At 37.7% G+C, this 24,305-nt stretch overlaps 1 protein-coding gene across 3 annotated transcripts in view; it reads right to left on the bottom strand.

Moving 5' to 3' along the window:
• The window catches only part of LOC117400596 (cadherin-18-like), a 244,325-nt gene that overhangs the window by 12,057 nt on the left and 207,963 nt on the right, over positions 1-24,305 (bottom strand). For all 3 annotated transcript variants that reach the window (XM_034000784.3, XM_034000786.3, XM_034000785.3), the window contains 2 exons: positions 8,067-8,188; positions 6,518-6,635 (listed from right to left, as the gene is read on the bottom strand). In XM_034000784.3, the coding sequence (XP_033856675.2) occupies positions 6,518-6,635; positions 8,067-8,188 (240 nt within the window). The remainder of the gene's footprint in view (positions 1-6,517; positions 6,636-8,066; positions 8,189-24,305) is intronic.

The following is a 24,305-nucleotide window of genomic DNA, read 5'->3' as shown; positions in this document are numbered from 1 at the left end:
ATTTTAATTCAAAGGCCATTACATGTAACACCGCACGGCAGTTAAACTAGGCACCCTCACGAGACGATCGCTTCTCCAGTATACTGGAGTAAAATAGAATTCTGCAGGCTTGAATAAACATAATCGTGATCATATAATAAGTTGCTCACCATTGAGAACTTGTTTTGGTGTATTGTCCTCAGTGATTCAGCACCATGGATATTTGTATACTGTATTTAAACTGCTGAGAGCAGAGGTGCTTTTGCTAATTGTAATGTGACATGGCCGAGGGCAGTGTAAATGATCAGGCTGGAGTCTTGATTTACATATACTGCTACTTATTTGGACAGTATAGTACTGTAACAAACAGATATCTTACTCTTTGTTTGTTTGTTTGTTTCTTTCTTTCTTTCACTTCTGTTTCTGCAATGCATGCACGCTTCCACTTTCTCCTGTATACCTCCATCCCAAAGCTATCGACTAAGACCTTTTTATCGCAGTGACATTAACTTTAACAAGCAGTTAACCAACTGACCGTTATCCTTAATTCGTTAAGGAAACAACTATGGATTTTCCGTGTAAAGAGACTGTTGCATGATCTTGGTTCGCGGTTTGTAAATAACTTCTTTCATTTCTTTGAGTACTATTGGGAGGATCTCATCCGGCCCAGGGGATTTGTTTATTTTAAGTCCCTTTAACACTTCTGCCTCTGTTATGCTAAAGTTATTTAAAACTTGTGAAAAGTAATCATTTAATATATTTGCTATTGTTTTTTCTTTGTCTATGATTTTACCATTTGTACCTCTTAGACATTTAACCTACTCTTTGAATGTTCTCTTGCTGTTATAATATTGGAAAAATATTTTGGAATTGGTTTTAGCCCCCTTAGCAATGTTCATTTCTATCTCTCTCTTGGCCTTTCTAACTTCCTTTTTGACTTGCGTTTGCAGTTCCAAGTACTCTTTCTGTGTACTTTGTTTTTGGTCCCTTTTAAACGCTCTGTAAAGTGCCTTTTTTCGCTGAATATTTTTTTAATTGATCTATTAAACCATTTTGGCCATTTTGTTATAGATTTAGATTTGTCTACTTTTGGATGTAATTGTTTTGCACCTCTAGTACTACATTTAAAAACAAATAGCTATCCTTTTTCTGTGGATGTTTTCTCTATTTCACTCCAATATACTTCTGTTTGTCTCTTTTTCATACCTTCATAGTTTGCTTTTCTAAAATTGTAAACCTGAGCTTTAATCATTACTTTTTGGCTTTTAAAAATCACTTCCAATGATTATATATATATATATATATATATATATATATATATATATATATATACATATATATATATATAGTATACACATCGAATATACAGACGCCGCAGAGTGTTGTGCGGCATGAGACGAAAAACTACAAACGGTGAAATTGACCACCTTGGTAGTTCTAGGGTTAAAATGGCTTCTTTCTCAATCGCCAGTACAGCATAGCCAGTTAGCTTTCCTTACTTTCTTGCTTTACTGTTGATCGGAGGTGGTTTTTCACACACTTCGTTAAAGGAAAAGCTCGTTCTCCAGGGTCCATTTGCCGCTTGCATGCTGCTTCTTCTTCCCGTTTCCTGTGTTTATGCTTTGCTGCCCCCGAAAGAGACATAGTTTGCTGTATTCAAGCAAAATCAAACTGACTGACCTGGAATTTAATGTGTCGTCATGCAAATGTGATTTTGCCTCTGTTGAAATGTCCTGTAGGCAGCTGCCTAGTTTGACTATGTGTTAATCGGGCCCAAGGTATCCATTATTACAGTTTAAAGGGATGATGATATAAACAGCACTTGGATTTTCATATTGACAAATAAATAAATAAATAAATAAACACACAAATAAATACAGGAAAAAAAATATCTACTATCTCTGCCTAATGCGTCAGAACAGAGCCTGAGAAAATGTGCTTTTGGTTTACAAAGACAATAGCAAACAGCTGTCACCCATATGTGCCAATCTGCATACCATTATTACCGTATTACCATAATTTTCACCTATATCATACACTGTTATTTAGAAAAAAAAAATTCAGTCACACAGCACAGTCCCCTGGCTTTTACAAAAAGTTCCCAAGATATAGCCTTCAGTCAGTAAGGTGTTAAAAAAAAGTCACTCACAGAATCACATTATATATACTTCTTGTTACAAATGCCAATGCAAAGTCTCTTCAAATTGTGTTCCAAGATATAGCTTTCACTTGCTAAGCATGCATGGTTTGCTGCCAGAAAGTAGGTCAAAGTGAATCATCGAATAAGGGAACCAAATAACCAGATATTGTGTGTTCAAGATTTGATGCCAGTTACACATTGTGTTTCTATAGTTATTAATATGCAAATTAATGTTGCTGATTTCTAAACCATGCTTGTATAATGTATTTTCTCTGATAAAACTTGGCTGTAGCTGAGTTATTAAAAACTTGTTAAAAGTCCCTCAGTACTTCTTGAATCCTAAGACCATGACAAGTGCTAAATATGTGCAGGTGTCAATGCATTACAACATATTAAATTGGATCAGTGTACACCTCTGCTAATCCGTTTAATAATTTTACTTGCTACCATACAAGCTTCAACCTAGTTCACCCCCCAAAATATTAAAAGACTATTCTCAAGACAGTAATGCAGTAGAATGCAGTAAAACATTTTTAATTATTCTTATTGTGTCTGAATACTTTGGGGAGGACTGTTTATAGTTACTATGCCACTCACATTCTGGATAAAAGGTAATAAACATGTCCTGCAGTATGATAAACATCATGCTGTAGTTCTTTAATTAAAAATTAAACATCATTAAATAATCAAAATCCACACAGGATCAAATTATGACAGAAACATAATCTGAATCAAGCATTTGGGACTACTGTCTGACTTTATTTGGCAAGCTTCTGTAAATAAAAGTGTTTTTACTTGTCAGCTGGGTGTTTTTAGGCAGACCTGTTGAATGTTTAAGGAATGGACATTTTCTAAATAAGACAAAACTTCAGTTTTTTGGGAACTGACTGGGTAAAATAAACTAAGCAATTTGTTCAACATTGTCATTTGTTTGGCTCACTGAATGACAGTGAAAAGCAGTTCAAGGAGTGAAATGAACAGCCAACAGTGTAGTTCACAGAAGGCCAAACTATGGAAGAATGCTGTAAACGGACACTATAAAAGCTATATTATTATTTCATTTTTACATAATTAGGGATGCTGAAGCTTTAAGTGGAATGAAAATGCATCCTACTCCCATGGACAACTGTGTGCATTTTAGAATAATGGTCTAAAGCCTTAGTCTACAGTGCTCTTCATTTGGCATAAAGTGATACTTGTAAAACTGCGGAACAGTCGACAGTGATAACTGTGGTTTAATAGCTAATTTTTGGACCTCAGCTGGAACAAAGGGGATACAATTACATTCTTAACAAAATAAGAGAGAAAAGCTTTTAGGAGGGCAAGCATGGGAAATAAGTCATTTAGTGTTCAAAAAGTTACCAGGATGATTGTCTTACAGATACATTATGTTACTTCAATTTCTTCCCTCTAAAAACTGTTATCTCTGCAGGAATGAGCTAATCCCCTAGGTCTCCATGGGTTAATGGTGCAGACAAATGTTATCACAATCAGAGTTGGTAAACTCGCAAGAGCAAGTCAAAATATAGAAACAATCAAACAAAAAAGAACAAGCTAATTTCTTTAACAAATTAAAAAATATATACTGTATATTTTAGTATTACATCAATTACATGGACCATGGACAGTGAGCAGAAGGTGGCCATCTCCCAAATTAAGTGATTAATTTGTTGATAAACCGGGAGATGGTCACCTGCATATAAACAGTGAGCAGCTACCACATAGGAATAAGGTATAATAGATGACTGACCAGGGTTTATATCATATTATAACATGTGTAGACATAGTGTATTAACTGAAAGGTCTCTCTTTGTATTAGTGCTGCACTATTGAGATGTACCTGTGTGGCCCTGTGGCCAGAAAGTGAATAAACTAAAGTAACTGAACTAAACAAAACATTTGTATATAGTACTCTGTAACAGGGCCAGGAGCCCTGTACATGAAAAGTGGGCAGGGCAAAACCCTGCTATTTAAATATATTATTTATTTATTTATAGAACGGGGTACCCCTCTGCCCCTGTGCAGTTTATTATTTTGTATTTGTTTTGTTGTATTATTATTATTATTATTATTATTATTATTATTATTATTATTATTATTATTATTATTATTATTGTTGTTGTTGTACTTGTTCATGTTATGACTTTGTAGTTATGACGGCGAAGTGTCGTTTGTTATTGTTTTGTTTTTGTTTCAACGTGTTCTGGCAGAGGCGAGGTTGCTCACTCGTCCACTGCCAGGAGTAATAAAAAACCTTGTGCAGAAGGTGGCCATCTCCCAAATTAAGTGATTAATTTGTTGATAAACCGGGAGATGGTCACCTGCATATAAACCTGCAGCGTTCTCGGTTCCAGGTCGGGTGTTCAGAGGAGGAACGAAAGCGAGAGCGAGAGCGAGAGCGGAGAGTAGAAATAAAAGAAAGAAAAGAAAAATGAAACTTAAAAAGGAACCGTGAAGGCTACTGCCCATCCGGACCTTAAAGGGCCTGTGTTTAGTTGTATTGTGTTCGGGACTTGTTTTGTTTATAATTTTATTTTGCTCTGTGAGCTCTGTTTTTGCCAAATATTTTATTTATATTCTTTTGTTAAAAATAAACGGCGCATGGCGCGTTTGTTTGGCAACTGCAGTATTTTTGAGTTTGTTATCTTTCCTGCTTCTGGCCTGACGTCACCACAACGCCATTCCTGTCACATACGCATTACTAGCCATGAAGATATAATTTTTGCTATTATCTTTTGTTTTCTGTATCTTTAAACTGTTTAAAAGGTACACATACATATACATAAAAGCAGTACACATTTAAAAACAATTGTCTAATTACTAAAAGTGCATCATACTCGGGTACTAAGGTATGGGAATGTAATGCTTTACTATGCAGTGGAATAATGTAAATCAACTCTACAGAAACGTTTTAATTTTACTCAACTGAATCTACTTGTCTCCGAGGATGGTTCAATGTAATTATTTGTTAAATGTTTCTGCTACTGGTAATTGCTCTGAAGTTTATTTTGTGAACCATGCACTGTTAATATGTGTTTCTCGAGGTTATCCTTCGTTAGCAATGTGATCATCAGTATCAATAGCTTTACTGTAATATGAATAGAACAGCAGGATTCAATGCTAGGATTTTAATGAGCTAAGCTTTAACTGACTAATACCACTTATACACACAAATGCCTCTACTGAGCCGTCTCAAAAAAAATCTTTAAAATACCCATTCACACAGCACGAAATTGTGCAATCTATGCCGGTATAATACCATCATAACCCTTTCACACAGGCAAAGAGATCCTGTGAGTATTCATGGCAAAGGCAATGGAAACAAAACAAAACAAAACAAAACAAATACCTAAATAAGCAGAATAATGTGGGTAAGCTACTTTAAAAAAAGGAATGTTATATATATATATATATATATATATATATATATATATATATATATATACATATATCAATTTCTTATCTTTTAATGATTGACGCAGCAGTAGAACTGTAGTGTACTGTAAACTTCCCTGTGCTCGTGTTGCCTCTCTATTAATAATATATATGTATATATGTGGAAAATTGAAATAAAAATATTTAAGTGGGGGTGCGTCTGACACCAACTGCAGTGTATTAAAAGTTGTAGGATTGTCGACCATCAAAAAAAAAAAATAATAATAATAAATTCTACCTATTGCATATACTGTCTACAGCTACAAAAAATTGCAGATGTGTTGTTTATATATGTATATATATATATATATATATATATATATATATATATATATATATATATATATATATTTTATTTATTTTTTTTAACAGCCTATTGTGTCTGTCCCTTGCTTTGAGTTTCCTTTGCATTCTCGAGAGGTGTCCCCGATCACATTAAGTGGATTTGCGCAGGGTCTTGCCCCAAATCACAATTCACACAGACCAAAATTCCGCATCAGTGCCGGTTCTGAGCCGTTATAACTTTTCTGTATGAAACGGGTATAACTAAACTGAGAGCTGTCTTGGTGCTGAGAATTCAGACTTGCAACCAGGTTACAGGAGATAAGGAAGTGGACTTTTGTCTCCATAAGATGATGATTCTTCAATTTGGTCTACCCCCTCCACACATTCCACACTTGGATGCACATTTCCAAAATCTACAAAAGTACAGTACGATTATAATGTTTCTTTTTAATTTCTTTGTTATATGTATTGATATTTCCGGTTAATATAACTAGTTATAATACAGTATTGTTTATACCATCCTTGACACATTTATAGATGTATTATTGATTATTTATAACACATTCTTAAAATGACTGTGGAACAATTGCAAGGGACAAAGTTCTGATGTAACACAGTATATCATTTGTTTTTTTGGTTATTTAATGATATTGCCGAAAAATCATCTAAAGGTCTCACCTTCATTATCCTTCAGTGTAAAATTAGGGTTATTGGGAAGTTCATCAGCAAGAGAAAAGAAGAATCTTGGTCCATTTGCAAAGTCATCTTTGTCGACCGCACTTATTGTTTGAATTACCTGTGAAAAAGAAAGAGAAAGACGATTCAAATATATAAAGAGCATGGCAGCAAGAATGCAGTCAAGGTTCCAATGGGTGGCTTGCATTCTCTTAATTGTTTTCATACACTAGTAACACATTTTGTTTTTGTTCTATTTTGAAAAGTAATTACGCCAAAACCACTTAATGTAATTATTCTATCTTGCATGGTTTGATATCATAAAACATGCTTAGTAACTAGAGGATTAAAATGAAATCTGCTGGATAGTATTATTATACCCACTGGTTTATCTGTTTTATAGCGAGGTGATTATTCTATATAATCTTCACCAGAGGGCATAATTTAAGACCCCCATTGTATAGCTCTGCCAGCTTTTAGTGTGAGACACACCTGACCCATGAATTTTGTACAGGCAATTTACAGTTAAGGCTCACAAATCCTGGCTTACAAATTAACTTGTAATGGTTCACAGATTAACCTGTTGTTGGCAGACTTGCAATTGCTGCAAGCAATGGCATGTCATCTCAAGGTAATATTGTCAGTAAGTGCCTTAAAAGGAAGAAATGGAACTGAAGTTCAGCGTGCCAAAGAATCGACCTCCTCAGGAAAGTATGTACGGTGTACCTCATGACAGGGTCTGTTAACTTGGTGTTATCTTTGTTTGTTAAATTAAACTTTTCCCTTCAAAAAAATAAAAATTGAATAAACTGTACATTTATTCTGGTAAGAAAAATCACATTCATTTTATTTTATCCATATACAGTGATGAAAATCTGAGAATTCAGGTTTGTAGATATTTGTTTATTAAAAAGAATAGATATATTATTATAGTATAAAAAGCCTCTAGTTTTAATACCCAACCACTTTTTTCCCAGTTAGTTCAAATTACACTTTGACATTGAGATTCAAATATGCAGCAAATGCACATGCGTATTTTTCAACTAGCTGAAGTGATTGTTATTAAGTATACTGTTAGTTCTAATCACCGCTGACAAATATCAGTTATTGTAATAAATTATTAGCAAAATCATTTCAGTTGAATTGAAATAATATCAGCGCCCCAATTGGCATCGCTATGACTGTTAGAAATACAAATCTGTATGCATTGGTGATTTGGGGAAACTGTTTGTATTTGTGATGACACTGTAGAAATATATTAAAAATAAAAATAAAAATAATATTAATGAAAAAACTGAAGCATGATTTGTTTTGGAATAGATTTGCTTTGTTGCACACATGCCTTCTCTGAATAACTGATGATTACCTTAGCTATGCAAAATGCAGAAAGCAGTTTGCCTGTTTTATGCACTTAATGCAGCCTATCTTCTGGAAACATCAGCATTCGCTGAATAATTCATAAGGTCAAGCTGCTTGAAATGTTGTATTACTGGAAATAAATCTATGCTTCTTGTCATACACTGAAGGGAATGACTGATATGGGACAGCTTACCTGACCGGGTCTGGAATTTTCACAAACAACTACATCGTCATCACTGGCAAGCTCAGGTGGGTTGTCATTGACATCCAAAACCTGAACGGAAACTGGAACGTGACTAAGGAGACTGGGGTTGTCTGTTAAAAAAAAAGAAGAAAGTGTGCATGCATAACCTTGTGTTCCATATTAAATCAAGAATATTCATTTTAAGACTCAGCCAATCAGGTTCTGAGTAGAGTGGTTGTTAACCCACGTTACAAGCTTAAAAGGTTGGAACTGACCCTTTAATTTTTAAAAACCACATGCTCCATACTGTAGTCATCGACATAGCTACATTAAAAAAAAAATTAAAAAAGGGGGCTCCCAAGTAGTGCATCCAGTAAAGGGGCTTCGCGTGGAGTGCGGGATGCGCCCTATAGCCAGGAGATCGCAGGTTCGAATCCAGACTATGTCACTGCCGACCGTGACCGGGGGCTCCTAGGGGGAGGCAGGGTAGGGAGGGCATAGGTCAGTAGGGGAATCCATGGTTCACCGTGCACCAGCGACCCCTGTGGCCAATAGGGCGCCTGCGGTTCTGCAGTGGAGCTGCCAGATCTGTGTTGTCCTCCTGCACTATAGGTCTGATGGTCTTGCTGTGGATCCGCAGTGTGAAAAATGACGGACTGGCAGAAGCACGTTTCGGAGGACGCGTGTTCCAGCCTCCGTTTCCTGAGTCGCCGGGGGGTTGCAGCGGTGAACCGGGATACAAATAATAATTGAGCATTCCAAATTGGGGAGAAAACTGGGGTAAAAAAACCCATTAGCAACGACTACATTTTAAAAATAAATAAATAAATAAATAAATAAAACCGACAACTGTTGATTTTAACGTAGCAGACAAAGTAACCTTTGATCAGAACCAATTCAGTTGAAAACCACATGAAAGTGAAAACTAAAAACCAACATGTAAAATGTTAACTTCACTGCAGCTTTTTTCTTTTTTTGACAACAGTAAAAAAAATGTGGTGACTAAAGATAAAAGCAAAAAAGCATTACTGAAAACGACTTTAAGAAACTAAAAACATCAGGAGTGTTCAAGACACTCTACGTCGTATGTGGTTAATGCAGGTGCACAAAACATACTGTAAAGGGGTAGAGTGGTCAGATGTTTTTCAAGACATGGGGTCTACATCAAACCTTATTGTTTGTTATACAGTCAGACCACATAACAGACTAAAAGACAGGAAAAGCTAGTAAATGGCTTTTTGACTGTTACAAAATGTAAAGCCAAAACACCATTCATTTATGTAATCTGAGATACTGTTGGCTTTTTGTTCTTAAGAATACTCAAAAAGCAGCAAAGTTGAAAATAACACCATTAACCAGCAGTGTGGAGTAGTGGTTAGGGCTCTGGACTCTTGACCAGAGGGTTGTGGGTTCAATCCCCAGTGGGGGACACTGCTGTTGTACCCTTGAGCAAGGTACTTTACCTAGATTGTTCCAGTAAAAACCCAATTGTATAAATGGGTATAAAAAAAAAATAAATAAATAATGTGATATCTGTATAATGTGAAATAATGTATAATGTGATATCTTGTAACAATTGTAAGTTGCCCTGGATAAAGGCGTCTGCTAAGAAATAAATAATAATGTTAAACAATGTAAAATGTTATCACAATAAAAGTACAACTCATCATTCACTTTTTGAATGGATTGCCTGCTTTGTTTCAAATCTTATTTTTATTTATTTATTTTTGCTGGAGGTTATGTATTGTGTATTCGAGAATTACCCAGATTGCTCATAACATTCTGACCCATGGTCTTCATTATTAATATTATTATTATTATTACAGACCCCTGTGTGTTGCTTGATGTACTTTTTTCCTGAGGCACTCAGGTTTATGTAAAGCTTGGTGAATGGTCTCTGTTGTGATGTAATAGTAATATACAGCGCAGTTAATTATACAGTATATATTTTAAATAGCTGACAATATAACTTGAACCAAAAATTGACACAGGTTCATGTCAGCAGCTTTCCCATGAAAATGGGACATCCTGAATTTTGAGGGGGACATAAAGGGTGCCTGAAAAAATTACGGGGGGCACTGTAGTTGCGCCTATGATCTGAAGAACTGTCACTCTTTTTACTGCCTGATAGACTACTGATCATTCTGAAACAATAGAAAGCAAACTGGTGGAAGTTTAATTAATCTACCACTTGATCTTTGGAAAATAGGCACAGATTCTTAGATCATTATATATTCCGCCAAAAAGAAAGTGTCCAAGAACCAAACTAGCAGATAGATTTCCAACTTTATTTCTGTAGCTTTAGAAAATACAAAAATTGTTGAGAAAAACAGAGGTGCAGAAAAGCGGTTGAAATAAAGACGTATTATCAAGCCAGCAGTCTTACATAAGAGAGGAGAATTGTATGATGTACTACTCAATTGTTGTTCAGGAGGTATATATTAAACTAGAAGGGACATACGAAAAAGAAACAGCAGGCCATCATTATGTACAAAACAGCATTTGATGTTGTGATTAAGTATTTGAGGTGAGGGTTAATTATTTCAGAAATGTCAATAAGTTTTAAAATGACACCCTGAACCTTCATAATGAAAAAGTGATGTACATTACAAAAACATTAATTACAGGTATGTGGTGCAAGCATTAGCATTTGAATATGTAACATATAAATTCCAGAATCTACACATTTAACCTTTTCTTTAATTTTGTAAAAGACAACATGAAACGAGGATCAGTCTTACAGTATATAGATTCAACAAATAACATCTAAACAGTGGAACATAGAAAAACACCAGTGTGCCTTTGTTAAATATACTTTTCCAATATGGCAAGTTGTATATTTACTATATAGTTTTATCAATCTTTTATCAATATTGTGCAACAAATGTATATACTAATAAACATAACCTTTACAATTGGACACAGGCGTTATTGTGTAATCAAATTCTGGATTAGTGTTATTTTCTTCCATCTGTTCTGTAAATGGCTTATGCTTTCATCATTCATTAAACCCAACCTGCTCAGCATGTCCTTTATTCCCTGTTGCCCTGGCTTTAATCTGTAAATAAGACACTGACTAAGCTCTTGTTGCTGTCCCTGCAAAGTATTTTTGCATCAGCAGTCTTGAATAGTTTCCAGTGTTTTTTTTGGTTTAACCGTTGCTGCATAGTTTCTCAAAATTGAAACACACAATCTATTGCACTTCATTTTCGTTTTTCAAAAGATGGATGCTAACTGCCACTTTGCAATGTTAGTGCACCCCTGTGGCAATCAATTGGTATAATTTGTTGCCATGGAAACATCTTTCCACGTCTTGGTTTCCTGCAGCATACCTGAAGACATATATATGCATATCTATTCAACAGTAGTATGTTTTTCAATAATCTGCACCAAAAAATAAATAAATAAATGTTTTAGTTGGGAATGAGTTTGATATGTGTCTAGAACAATATAGCAGTCTGCAAAAGTAATTTTTTCACAATGAGGTTGTTTTTAAATTCCAGTTTTAAGTGCTATAGGGTACAGATTTCAGATTTCACTAATACAAGAAGTTCAGCTCATTTAACCCCCATACAATTGTCCTTTGACACTATGAAATCGGGACTGCCACCTTTCATCCACCTTATGCCAAGAGGGCTTGAAACAGAATCTCACTGGTTTGGTTTGTCTAATCATTTTTGGCCTCTCCCACCACCCTATTGACTGACTTTTAGCCAGGCCCCCAAAATATGCATTCACCCGTTGATGAAATTCTAAACAAACTAATGATAATAATAATTAATTTAAACAAAGCTGGATTGTCATGCATAGTGGAAACTACTTCAGGAAGACTTACCTAACAACCTAACAACTAGCTGAGGTGCCTCTTTTGTGTTATTCCTTTTTTTATTTATTTATCTCCTGAATGCCTTAAAAAATCATTTTAACCTTAACCCCTGAACTGCTATAATGACTTTTAACACAAAAATACCCTGAGGTTCTATATTGATGGATGCTGTCCATAAAGCAAAAACATTGGTGTTGCACTGACTGAAGAATGGGACAGGATCCCCAAAGACATCATCTGCTGCCTGACTAGAAACATACCCCATCGATGTAGAGATTGCATCAATGCCCATACCGAGACATTCATATGGACCACATTCAAACTATATGAAAAATTGATCTCCATTGACCAAGCCGATAGGCATATTGATTTCCATGAGTCTCGTGTTCATATGCATGTCACTGATGATCTGCACAATTAATGTATCTGTTAATTTCAGTTGGCGAAGAGAGCTTCCTTGACATGCTCATGTTTGATTCCTGCTGTTAATTGTGTTTTAGGAAAATTCAAGTTTAAAATGTGGTTCCTTTCTCTGTTATATTTTTATTTTTTGGGGGGAGGGGGATCTGTTATCTTATGTCTTCTGTATATTTCTGGTACCTTTCCAAACCTGCCACCTGTCATCGCCTTCATATTCTACCAAGTATTCATTTTAAGAAATGTGCATAAGTAAAATAATTAGGAATTTAAATATTCTCCAAACATTGAAACGTGTTCATGCACAACTTAATATGAAGTAAACTACAAAAATCTCTATTTGGGAATATAGCTGTCTGTAAATGGCATGTCATGTTATTTAGTGCAAACCCTTCCCTAACATTATAAAAGACAACAGAAATACTTGTTTTGTTAATTATCCAAAGATAATTATTTTAAACCCAACAATTTTGAAGTATGGACCCCAAATTTGTGTAGTGAAGATTTTGCAATATTTTAACTGCTTTCTGTCCTATAAACTTTCCAAATTGTACTTTGTCTGAAACAACCCGATCTGCACAATCTATCATAATCTATGAGCCTTACCCTCTGATTGTGGGCAAATTGGATAGAATATCTACAGAAAGATTGCTTGTCTCCTACTTTCCTAAGTAACAGGAACAGAGTACTCTGGATTGTCTGGCCTGACACTTCATTCCTAGGGTTAAAAGGAAGTCAGTCATTTAGAAAGGGGGCGGAGCTTCGGTGCATTAACTCATCGACCCGGAAGGGAAATGATGTGGCAGCCGCGGATTGGAGGAGCAGCTGCAATCGTTTAATGAGTGACGATATAAGTAGGGGATGAAGCAACGTAATCTGTTCCTTTGTTTTGGTTAGAGAAAACAACCTGGAAGGATCTGTGTTTTGTGTAACCGTATCGTAAGTGTTTGTTTGTTTGTCTCAAATTGTGTCTTGTTATTAGTAGATGGCTAACACATTCCTGAGCTGTCGCCAAGGGCCAGCACAAACCCGGAACAGCACTGCACTTTTATCACAAATAACTGTATTTGCACCACGAGCACTAATTCACTCATTATGGACTTGTATATGTGTTTGGTGTTTCGTGTGGGTGTTTAATAAACTGGACTATTATAAGTCGACAGCTGAAGACTGAGCTAAACGCAGCGCAACTGCGCCACGTTTTATTTCTTATGTCTTTTTTCAACAGCTACATCGCTTGTGATTGTAGTCTGCTTTTTTAACCTTACAGCACTTGCTGTTTTGTGTTTTTTCCTCTGCTATTTGCAGCTTTAAAAAAAAAAAAAAAGAGACACGTGATTCCTCCACTGGGCCCTGGCTCTGCTGCGTTCGCTGTTGAGTCAATTCTGGTGGATTGTTTCGGCCCGCCTGCCCGGTGCGTTGGCCAAAAAAAATCTAATTTTTTTTCTTGTACTGCCTCGAAGTTAAAAAAGCAAATTAATACCGGTACAGAATACGGTCTATTTAGGACTCCGTCAGGACTCCCTTACAATGAGAGCCTACCTGTCGGACGACCACATAGTCTTTCGGCTCTTGACCTGGGCAAAGAGGAACCTGTTATCCCTCTGGGCTGTTCATCTCACTGGAGTGGTGAATTGGGCGGCGGACTTCCTCTTGAGGGATGGTCTTCATCTGTCAGAATGGCGACTGCACCTTCAGGTGGTAGAGCGCATTTGAGAATGTTTCGGGAGGGCCAGAGTCGATCTCATTGCCTCTTATGGTTCTCCCTCCACTACTGCCACGATCCACTAGGCGTCGATGCCCTAGCCCACGAGTGGCCCAGGATGCTCTTGTACGCATTCCTGCCGATTCCATTGCTCCCGGCTTTCCTAGAGAAAGTCTGGAGAGAACAGGCAAGAGTTCTCCTGATGGCCCCCAGATGGCCCAGGAGAATCTGTTTTCGAACCCTTGCCAGCTGCTGCAAGGCCAGCCCTGGGAGATCCCGCTGTGCATGGATCTCCTCAGTCAGGCAAGGGGCACCCTCTGGCACTCAATGGACGAGACCATCTGTCCACCTTAGAGCTCTCAGATGCAGTTGTCAGTACACTGCAGAATGCTAGGGCCTCTTCCACAAGGGCACTGTATGCCTACAAGTGGAGGTATTTTAAAAAGTGGTGTATTAACAGAGGTCATGATCCCATCTATTGCCCTATAGCAACTATTATACAGTTTCATCAAGATCTGCTGGAGGCGGGCAGGTCCCCTACGCTGAAAGTGTACCTAGCAGCTATATCTGCATGCCATGTCCCCATTGACTCAGTTTCCCTGGGTGCTCGTATTCTGGCGACCCGTTTTCTAAAGGGTGCTCGGCGGCTACGTCCTCCTAGAAAGGATGTCCTCCCCGAGTGGAGTCTGGATGTGGTATTGGAGGCTCTCATTAAGGCCCCGTTTGAGCCTATACATTGCATAGAGTTGAAATATCTCTCTGTGAAGACAGCCTTTTTGTTAGCCATCACCTCCGCTAAGCGGGTTAGTGAGCTACAGACTCTGTCAGTGCACAGTGCCTGTATGCGTATTTGGGATGATGGAAACAGGGTATTATTACGCATGAAACCCGCTTTCCTCCCTAAGGTGGTTACGGCTTTTCACTTAAACCAGTCAGTGGAACTAGATGCTTTCCATTCGCCTCCTTTTTCTTCAGAGGAGGATAGGAGATTAAATTCCCCAGTTCGGGCATTGAGAGGTTATGTGGATAGGACAAGAGCGCTGTGTCATCTATCAAGGTGAGCTCTTCATCTGTCAAGGTGAAAGGACCCTGGGTCAAGCCCTCTCGAAGCAGCGACTGTCCCACTGGATTGTGGACAGTTTTGACTGCGTACACTAATGCCGGCTTACCCTACCAGAGGAGAAGCTACATTGTGGGCCCTCTTTATAGCTGCCTCATTGACTGATATCTGTACTGTGGCTAGCTGGGCTACTCTGCATACATTCACCAGGTTCTACCGGCTTAATGTGGGTCCTTGAGGTTGCACGCTCGCACCGCTATCATTGGTTTGGCAGTGTCGAGTCGTCCCTCGTCAGCTGTCGCCACTCACGCTCCCTCGCAACGGCTTTGGTATACTTTTCCCAAAAGTATTGGTTGGTAGTCGTCTTCGACTTGAAAGGGAACGTTAGGTCACGGATGTAACCCTGGTTCCCTGAAAGAGAAAACAACTACCAAACCTTGCGAGGTCGAATCACTCGCATTCGCAGGTTCGATGCAAAAGAGGAAGTGAGCTCAGCACAGTGATTGCTTATTCCCTCGGTAGGCGGGACCGAGGACGTCACTCCCTGGAGGGGCCTATCGACAGCTCTGACATAAAATGCTCAGTAAATACCTGACCTGTGGCAGTTTCACCAGAATGTGGCAAGGTTACTTTAAATAAAAAAGGGGCTGACTGACAGAAAGACAGCCTCCATATACCACCAGATTATGATACATACAAAAGAGGTTCTTTAGAAATATTTAAAAAGTTAAGCATGAAATATAGACAGATGGAAAGACAGACAGCCTCTATGTACACCCAAATTATGATTATGTTTCATACAGATAGACAGTCGAACAGACAGAAATGATAGCTTCCATATAACCTGAGTTTATTCAACAAGTTATATCACATATTAGACAAATGCTTCTCTGCATAAATGCAAAACTGTAAAGTTAAACATATGTATGCCCGTCTCCATTATAGGGGATAATTCTCAGGAGGTAATCCTTGAATTTCATGACATTATCCAAAACATTAAACTAGTAGTGGTTACTCCACTTTTGAAGAATTCATCTCTTTACCCAAATTTTTCCATTAATCTTCCCATTAAGATTCTTGAAACGGCTTTAGTCCGGTTGAGATATTTATTTACAAGTGATCACTAATGTTTTGTTAATTTTCACTCTTCTCAGTTCAGCAACAATCAATATAATCGATCACTGAATCCTGAGGATTTTCCTGTTTAGAATATACATGTCCACCCTGGATGGTCTCTCTTCATCCATCAAGTCAGGCAAGCACAAGGCTCCATATGAGCACTCTTTCTTAGATCTCTTTCCTAATGTATCTTTTAGAACATAAGCTCCTACTGGCAACATAAATTAATATTTATTGGTTCCAATTACAAGATCAACATTTTTAATTCCATGGTTGCTACTGTATACAGTGGCTCTCAAAAGTATTCACCCCCCTTGGACTTTTCCACATTTTATTGTGTTACAACATGGAATCAAAATGGATTTAATTAGGAGTTTTTGCCACTGATCAACACAAAAAAGTCCATAATGTCAAAGTGAAAAATAAAATCTACAAATTGTTCTAAATTAATTACAAATATAAAACAGAAAATAATTGATTGCATAAGTATTCACCCGCTTTGCTATGACACACCTAAATAAGCTCTGGTGCAACCAATTGTCTTTAGAAGTCACATAATTAGTTGAATGGAGTCCACCTGTGTGCAATTAAGGTGTTTCATGTGATTTCAGGTTAAATACACCTGTCTCTGGGAGGTCCCACAGTTGGTTAGTACATTTCCTAACAAAAACTACATCATGAAGACGAAGGAACATTCAAAGCAAATCCGGAATAAGGTTCTTCAAAAGCACCAATCAGGGGTAGGATATAAGAACATTACCAAGGCATTGAATATCCACCGGAGCACAGTAAAGTCCATTATTAAGAAATGGAAAGAATATGGCACAACTGTGAATCTGTCTAGAACAGGCCGTCCTCAAAAACTGAGTATCCGGGCGAGAAGGGCACTAGTCAGGAAGGCCACCAAGAGGCCTATGGCAACTCTAAAGGATTTACAGTCTTCCACGGCTGAGCTGGGAGACACTGTGCATACGGCAACAATAGCCCGGTTGCTTCACAAAACTGGCCTTTATGGGAGAGCCATTGTTGAAAAAAACTCACATCATATCTCGGCTAGAGTTTGCCAGAAGGCATGTGGGAGACTCTGAGACCAAGTGGAAGAAGATTCTATGGCCTGATGAGACCAAAATAGAGCTTTCTTGCAATGCTAAGCGCTATGTTTGGCGCAAGCCTAACACCCCACATCATCCTGAGAACACCATCCCTACTGTGAAGCATGGTGGTGGCAGCATCATGCTATGGGGATGCTTCTCTGCGTCAGGGCCTGGAAAGCTTGTGAAGATAGAGGGCAAAATGGATGCAGCAAAGTACAGAGAAATCCTGGAGGAAAACCTGCTGAAGTCTGCAAGAGACCTGGGACTTGGGAGAAGATTCATCTTCCAGCAGGACAATGACCCCAAACATACAGCCAAAGACACACCGGAGTGGCTTAAAAACAAAAAGATCAATGTCCTGGAGTGGCCCAGTCAAAGCCCGGACCTCAATCCAATTGAGAATATGTGGAAAGAGTTGAAAATTGCTGTTCACCAAAGGTCTCCATCCAACTTGACGGAGCTTGAGCAATTTTGCAAAGAATGGGCAAAAATTGCAGTGGCTGTAATTGCTGCCAAAGGTGCTTCTACCAAATATTGACTCAAGGGGGTGTTATGCAATCAGTTATTTTCTGTTTTGTATTTGTAATTAATTCAGAACAATTTGTAGATTTTATATTTCACTTTGACATTATGGACTTTTTTTGTGTTGATCAGTGGCAAAAAACTCCTAATTAAATCCATTTTGATTCCATGTTGTAACACAATAAAATGTGGAAAAGTCCAAAGGGGGTGAATACTTTGAGACCCACTATAAGGTGCTTAAAAATACCTGTAAGGATTTATGAAGACTGTACAAATATTGTAAGTTTAACATAACTACACAACTTTCAATATTATTAATCAGCATAGCACAGTGCACTGAACAACATCAGTATTCAGGCTTTTCTGGCATTTTCTTGTTTTCATTCTCTAATACAACACATAATACATTAGGTTCATACATCATTACATCTCCCCTTTCCCCTTTAGTTCCTTTTTTAAGTTTATCACATTCACATTATATATATATATATATATATATATATATATATATATATATATATATATATATACACACACACTACCAGTTTTAGAACACCTCAATTTTTCCAGTTTTTATTGAAATTTACGCAGTTTAATGTCTCAATGTACTCTGAAATTAAAGCATAGAACAAATAAACAGTTGGAGATAAAAAAAAGAAATCATGGAATCGTTTTGTTTAACAAAATTTAATCTAAATTTTTGACTCATCAAAGTAGCCACCTTTTGCAGATATAACAGCCGAACACACTCGTGGCATTCTTTCTACAATGGAAATCAAATATTGTTTGGAAAGTTCTTCCCAACACTGTTGCAGAAGTTCCCACAAATGTGTTGCACTTGTAGGTTGCTTTGCTTTCACCCTTCTGTCCAGTTCATCCCAAACCAGCTCGATGGGGTTTATGTCTGGAGACTGTGCTGGCCATTCCGTGATTTGAAGCCTACCATCTTGTTCTTTTCTTCTAAGGTAGTTCTGACATAGCCTGGAGGTATGTTTTGGGTCATTCTCTTGCTGTAGGATGAACCCCTGACCAACTAGGCGTATACCAGAGGGTATTGCATGGCGCTGCAAAATGCTGTGGTAGCAGTTTTGGTTCAGGGTGCCACTCACTCTGTGCAAGTCGCCGACTCTGGATCCAGCAAAAGAGCCCCAGACCATCACGCTTCCTCCTCCATGTTTGACAGTTGGTGTCACACACCGAGGAACCATCCTTTCGCCTACTCGACGGCGTACAAAAACCCTACGTGATGAACCGAAGATTTCAAATTTTGATTCATCGGTCCATAAGACCTTCTTCCAGTCTTCAGTAGTCCACTGGCGGTGCTTCATGGCCCAGGCAAGCCTCTTTTTCTTATTTTGCCATCTTAGCAATGGCTTTCTTACTGCCACTCGACCTGTCAAACCTGCAGCTCGAAGTCTTCTCTTTACAGTTGAAACTGAGACTTGCTTACTTCGACCAGTGTTAAGCTGTGCTTGAAGCTGTTGTCCTGTGAGCCGCCTATCACGCAAGCTGTTGACTCTCAGAAACTTGTCTTCTGATTCTGTTGTGGCTTTGGGTCTGCCAGACCTCTTCCTGTCAGAGTTTCCTCCAGTTTCCAAGTGCCTTTTGATGGTGTAGGAAACTGTACTCACTGACACCTTGGCTTTCTTTGCAATTTCTCTAAAGGAAAGACCTACACTTTTAAGGGTTATAATGGTCTGTCTGTCTTCCTTTGTTAATTGCCTTTTTCTCGCCATTATGAGAGCAATATACTACTTCCTGCAGTACAATACTGTCCAAATAATGCTTAAGAGGGTGTAGTAACACAGTCTGTTCCAACACTGCTTTTATACAGACAGAGGGTTTGTAAGTAATCAACAAAAGTTGGGACACCTGTAGGAATTGTTAGCATCAACTTTCAAGGCTTAATTTACTTCCATTGCTGCAGAACAGCTGTAAGTTGTTAACCCATTACTTGTTCCCTGAAAAAGGCCTTTTTGTATAACTCTGAAATGTACATTATTTTTCAGTTTTTGGTAACCTAAACTTTTTTTTTTAACCTCTGGCAGTTTACCGCTTACCTTTGTACCATTTCAGGTTATTCACTGGACTTGAACTGCTTAAATTTCAATAAAAACTGGAAAAATGGGGGTGTTCTAAACTTTTGAACGGTAGTGTGTGTATATATATATATATATATATATATATATATATATATATATATATATATAATCAACTCAAAATTAGCACTTGCATCGCTAATGCTTATTACTACAAACTATTAAACAGTTGTTTTCCAAATGAACAGGTTTTTCAAATAATAGTTCTTTAAGAACACATTAGTTATGAATTTACTAAAATAAATTGTTCAATCTCAAAGTCCACATAAACTTACTGGCTTCCTTTTCATTCTTCCACAAGTGATGGTGATAACAGCTGGACAGTCCTGTGTAGAATTCTCTACCTCTACCCTTTGTGGCTCATTTGAAAACTTTAAACAAGGTGGCACGGCACCCTTCTGTGGCATTTTGCTGTGTAGACATAGGAGCTGCGGAAAGTGTTAAGGGGCTTCTTGGCGACATCACTAGTTGTGTCTCTTGTACAGACCTTAAATCTCTTCTGTTCCTCCTGTAAAACTTCCCCATCACATGTTTCCACAATATTCAATCTTGGTACTGTGAGCTTTTGAACCACAGCTGCAGGTTTCCACTCACCGTCCTTCAGTATTCTGATGTTATTATTATTATTTATTTCTTAGAAGACGCCCTTATCCAGGACGACTTACAATTGTTACAAGATATCACATTATTTTTACATACAATTACATTCTTTTTTACACTTTATTTTTACATACAATCACCCATTTAAACAGTTGGGTTTTTTACTGGAGCAATCTAGGTAAAGTACCTTGCTCAAAGGTACAGCAGCAGTGTCCTCCACCTGGGATTGAGTCCAGAGCCCTAATCACTACTCCAACACTGCTGCCCCACCTTGTAGGAGTGCTGGTAGGATTTTTGGTCATAACATTTCTGTTTAGCTTGCCTGTTTTGAAGTCTAGATTTGGCAGAACTTTCCACTTGTTTTGGCTTCACAATCAGTAGGAGACTCAGTATCATCTATTTGTGTATTTCTGTATTCTGGGAGACTCAGGTAAGGATCTTTCCCGTCATGGTTGGCTTTCTTCAAAATATCTGGACAGATTTTTTTGGCCAATCTAGTTGATTGATAATATGTTGGAGGTAGTATGGATGAAATCCCACACTTCAGCAAATTTATGGAACTCCTTGGGTCCACTGTCTATAAGAACGTTCTCTGGTATTCCAGATCTTGTGAACATGGACTTGCAAGGAGTGATCATTATAGTAATTCTTGTATTGCTCAGCAGGCTTACAAAATACTTAATTAGTCACTTCCTTTAAACTCCATGCTTATTTTCCACCAGTCATGTGGCATCAGCGGCTCTTTTTGGTTCTTAATTCTGTACTTATTGCATGTGCTACAGTCCTGTGCTAGCTCTTCAATTTGACTTGTCATCCCGGGCCAGTATAACATGTTTCATGCTCTTCACTTACACTTTTTTAAGTGTAAGTGAAAGACACTTTTTAAAGTGTCTCTCATGGAAATATCAAGCATTTCTTTTCTCAGTCTTTTTGGAACCACTAGCTTTTCTCCTTTAAATACCAGTCCATCATGAACACTGAGTTAATCTCTAAAAGTCCAATATTCTGTCCTGCCCTGTTACTGCTGAGAGGCCCAATACAGCTTATGAGTTTAGTTCCACACCTTGAAATACCAGTTCTTCAGTTTTGTACTTATGAGTACATTTTAAAGTACAGCTGTCAAGTACTTGTAGTTTCTCTCCAGAATAGTTAACCAGTTTTACAGACGATTTTCTTAGTTGGGCCTTCACTTAGGCTACTATACAATCTTGCAGGTAATACTTTGCTTGTGTATCAGTCTTGAATTTCAGTGTGGCTGTCATTTATGTACAAATTTACAAACCATTCTTCATTTTTAGAGTCAGTGTTTACCATTCCTGTGAAGAACTACTGAGACTACTTTCAGTCGTCCACTTTATATTCTCCTGGCTGCTTGATTTTCTTTAGTTTTAGCCAGGTGCACTGTTGCAAATTTTTGTTGCTGCAGTTATTACACAGCTGGTCATATGCAGGGCACTTACTGGCTGGGTGATTATAACCCCATCTTGGACATTCTGCACTCACTACACTTTGCTTGCTTTTCCAACTTTTCCTAATCCATTCATATGCTTTTCTGTTATCTCCGGTTCTCTTAACTATCTTGCGCATACTTGATCCAAAATTATTCCACACACAATTCTGTCTTTTATAAGAGACTCACACAGTTGCTCAAATTCACATGTATTGGATACAAGCTTTAAATCAGTTGCATATTGATCTATGGACTCACTCTCCTTCTACACTTTGGTAAAAAAAACCAAAAAACTCTTCTTCCATCTCTGCCAATTCTCAGCTAAATTCCCTTCAAAACTTAACTGTCCTGGATACTTTAGTCAGTCCATTTATGACACCATGGAAGGTCTGTAAAGACTAGACAACAAAACCTTATATATTATTAATCAGCATAGTACGGTGCATTATACAACATCATCATGGCCGATGCATGCCCTTCTTGTGTTTCCATGAACTTCCCCTAATACAGCCCTATTACAGCATCCTTTACTGCATTAGGTTTCTTTTTTTTTAATTTAGAGTGACCAATTATTATATTTTATTTATTTTCCCCCAATTTGGAATGTCCAATTATGTTTTTTCTCCTCACCGCAGCGAGTCCCCACAGAGCACAGATGCTCTGAGAGCATGTGAGCATCCTCTGATCCCATACCCCTAAAGCCAGAATGGTTTTTACAGCAAGCAATCCAGAGCAGAGGTGGGCGGGCTACCAATCCTGGAGAACAGAGATCAGCCATGCTTTTTATCCACTCTGAATGTGCTCGGTGTCTGGCTAGTAGGGTCCGCTGTTGCGTGATGAGGAGAAGCAATCCCTGCCGGTTTCCCATCCCCCACCCCCGGACCGTCAGAGCCAATGTGATGCCTCCCTCAGGGTCCCCAGCAAAGTTCAGCCTGGTGCCGTCCAAACTACATTAGGTTTCTACAAAATTACATTACCCAGTCGTAATTTCTGAATGTCAAATAAAATTTCTGTTGCAAATATAAGACTTTACTTACTATGGTCAACTGGCTATTTTCTCCTAGTTATTACTTTATGAAAGCTTATACACGTGAGTGCTTGGTTGATAAATAGCATTTTACCATCTGCATATTTTGTTGTCAGACTGTATTTTATTTATGTTGTCTTTTTATGTAAACATATTTTAATTAACACAGTAAATACAATGGTGAATGAATAATTAGGAACCAGTTTATTATATACTACTTACCAGCTAAGACAAATCACATGAGACAAGGTTTACTTCATATATTTCAGTAATACTGTAAAGCCATAAACATGTGCGAACAAAATATTTGACGAATCACACCCTTAAAACCTATTTTGCTCCAAATGTTTGTGACCTGTTGCAATATATGAAGTATGTATTGTTAGTGGAATTTGATATTCGTGCCAGAATGTTTGCGTTTTTTTTTTCATACACAGAAAACGCATAATAAATGGCTTACAGTATTTCCCAAGTAGCTACAAGAAAACATCTGATTAATGTCTAGCAGGCATAGCCATATAATTGTTACAGTATGTGTCCACTTTGCCCCATGACCATGGGCAAATAGTGCTTAATGACTCTTATAATGTTTTTTTGTAATGTTTTATCATGTTAGGTAATGTAAAACAGTGGTATAGGTGCCACTTTTGTTTTGAATGGTATATTTATCTAAAATGTAGTGTCATCCTGCTTCGTATCCAATGTGAATGGACCCCAAGAGTACTTTACACATATATGTATTTATATACCCTCAGTCTAGAAAGCAAGTTAACCCAATTTGAAAACCAAGCTATAATTGTAAGAACCAACACTCAGGCCTTAAGAGGTTTAAGACAGGGTGTTGTTTGAGCAAAGATAGACAATATTGAGTAACTGAGCCAAGATTTATGATGAATCCATTTCACTTTTGACTGAAGCTGTAGGCATCCAACTGTGATTAAAATAGTAATTTAAAGATTAAGTAGCAGGGTTCTGAAAAATATAGCATTACACGTCCCCACGTGTTGCTACAACTATTTAAATAACAAACTTGTAATTTGTATTTCTGTTGTTAACATCCTGACAAGTTTTTACACAATATACATACAAAATACAATACAGTATATTATACAGGATCATCTTCAGTTTCATACAATATTAATCCATAAATAAATAAATCGTTGGTTTGATACACGACAGGGTGTGTGTGAGATCATGAGATATCACCACGCCTTCAATCACCCAAGAAGTGGTGATATCTCATGATAACACACACACCCTGGAGTGTATTATTGCTATTATTAAATGAGTCTATGAGTGTGTTGTTGTTGGGAAATAAAGAAGACTTTA

This window comes from Acipenser ruthenus, chromosome 4, assembly GCF_902713425.1.
Source record: "Acipenser ruthenus chromosome 4, fAciRut3.2 maternal haplotype, whole genome shotgun sequence".
Taxonomy (NCBI): domain Eukaryota; kingdom Metazoa; phylum Chordata; class Actinopteri; order Acipenseriformes; family Acipenseridae; genus Acipenser; species Acipenser ruthenus.
This window is presented reverse-complemented; position numbering and strand designations above follow the sequence as displayed.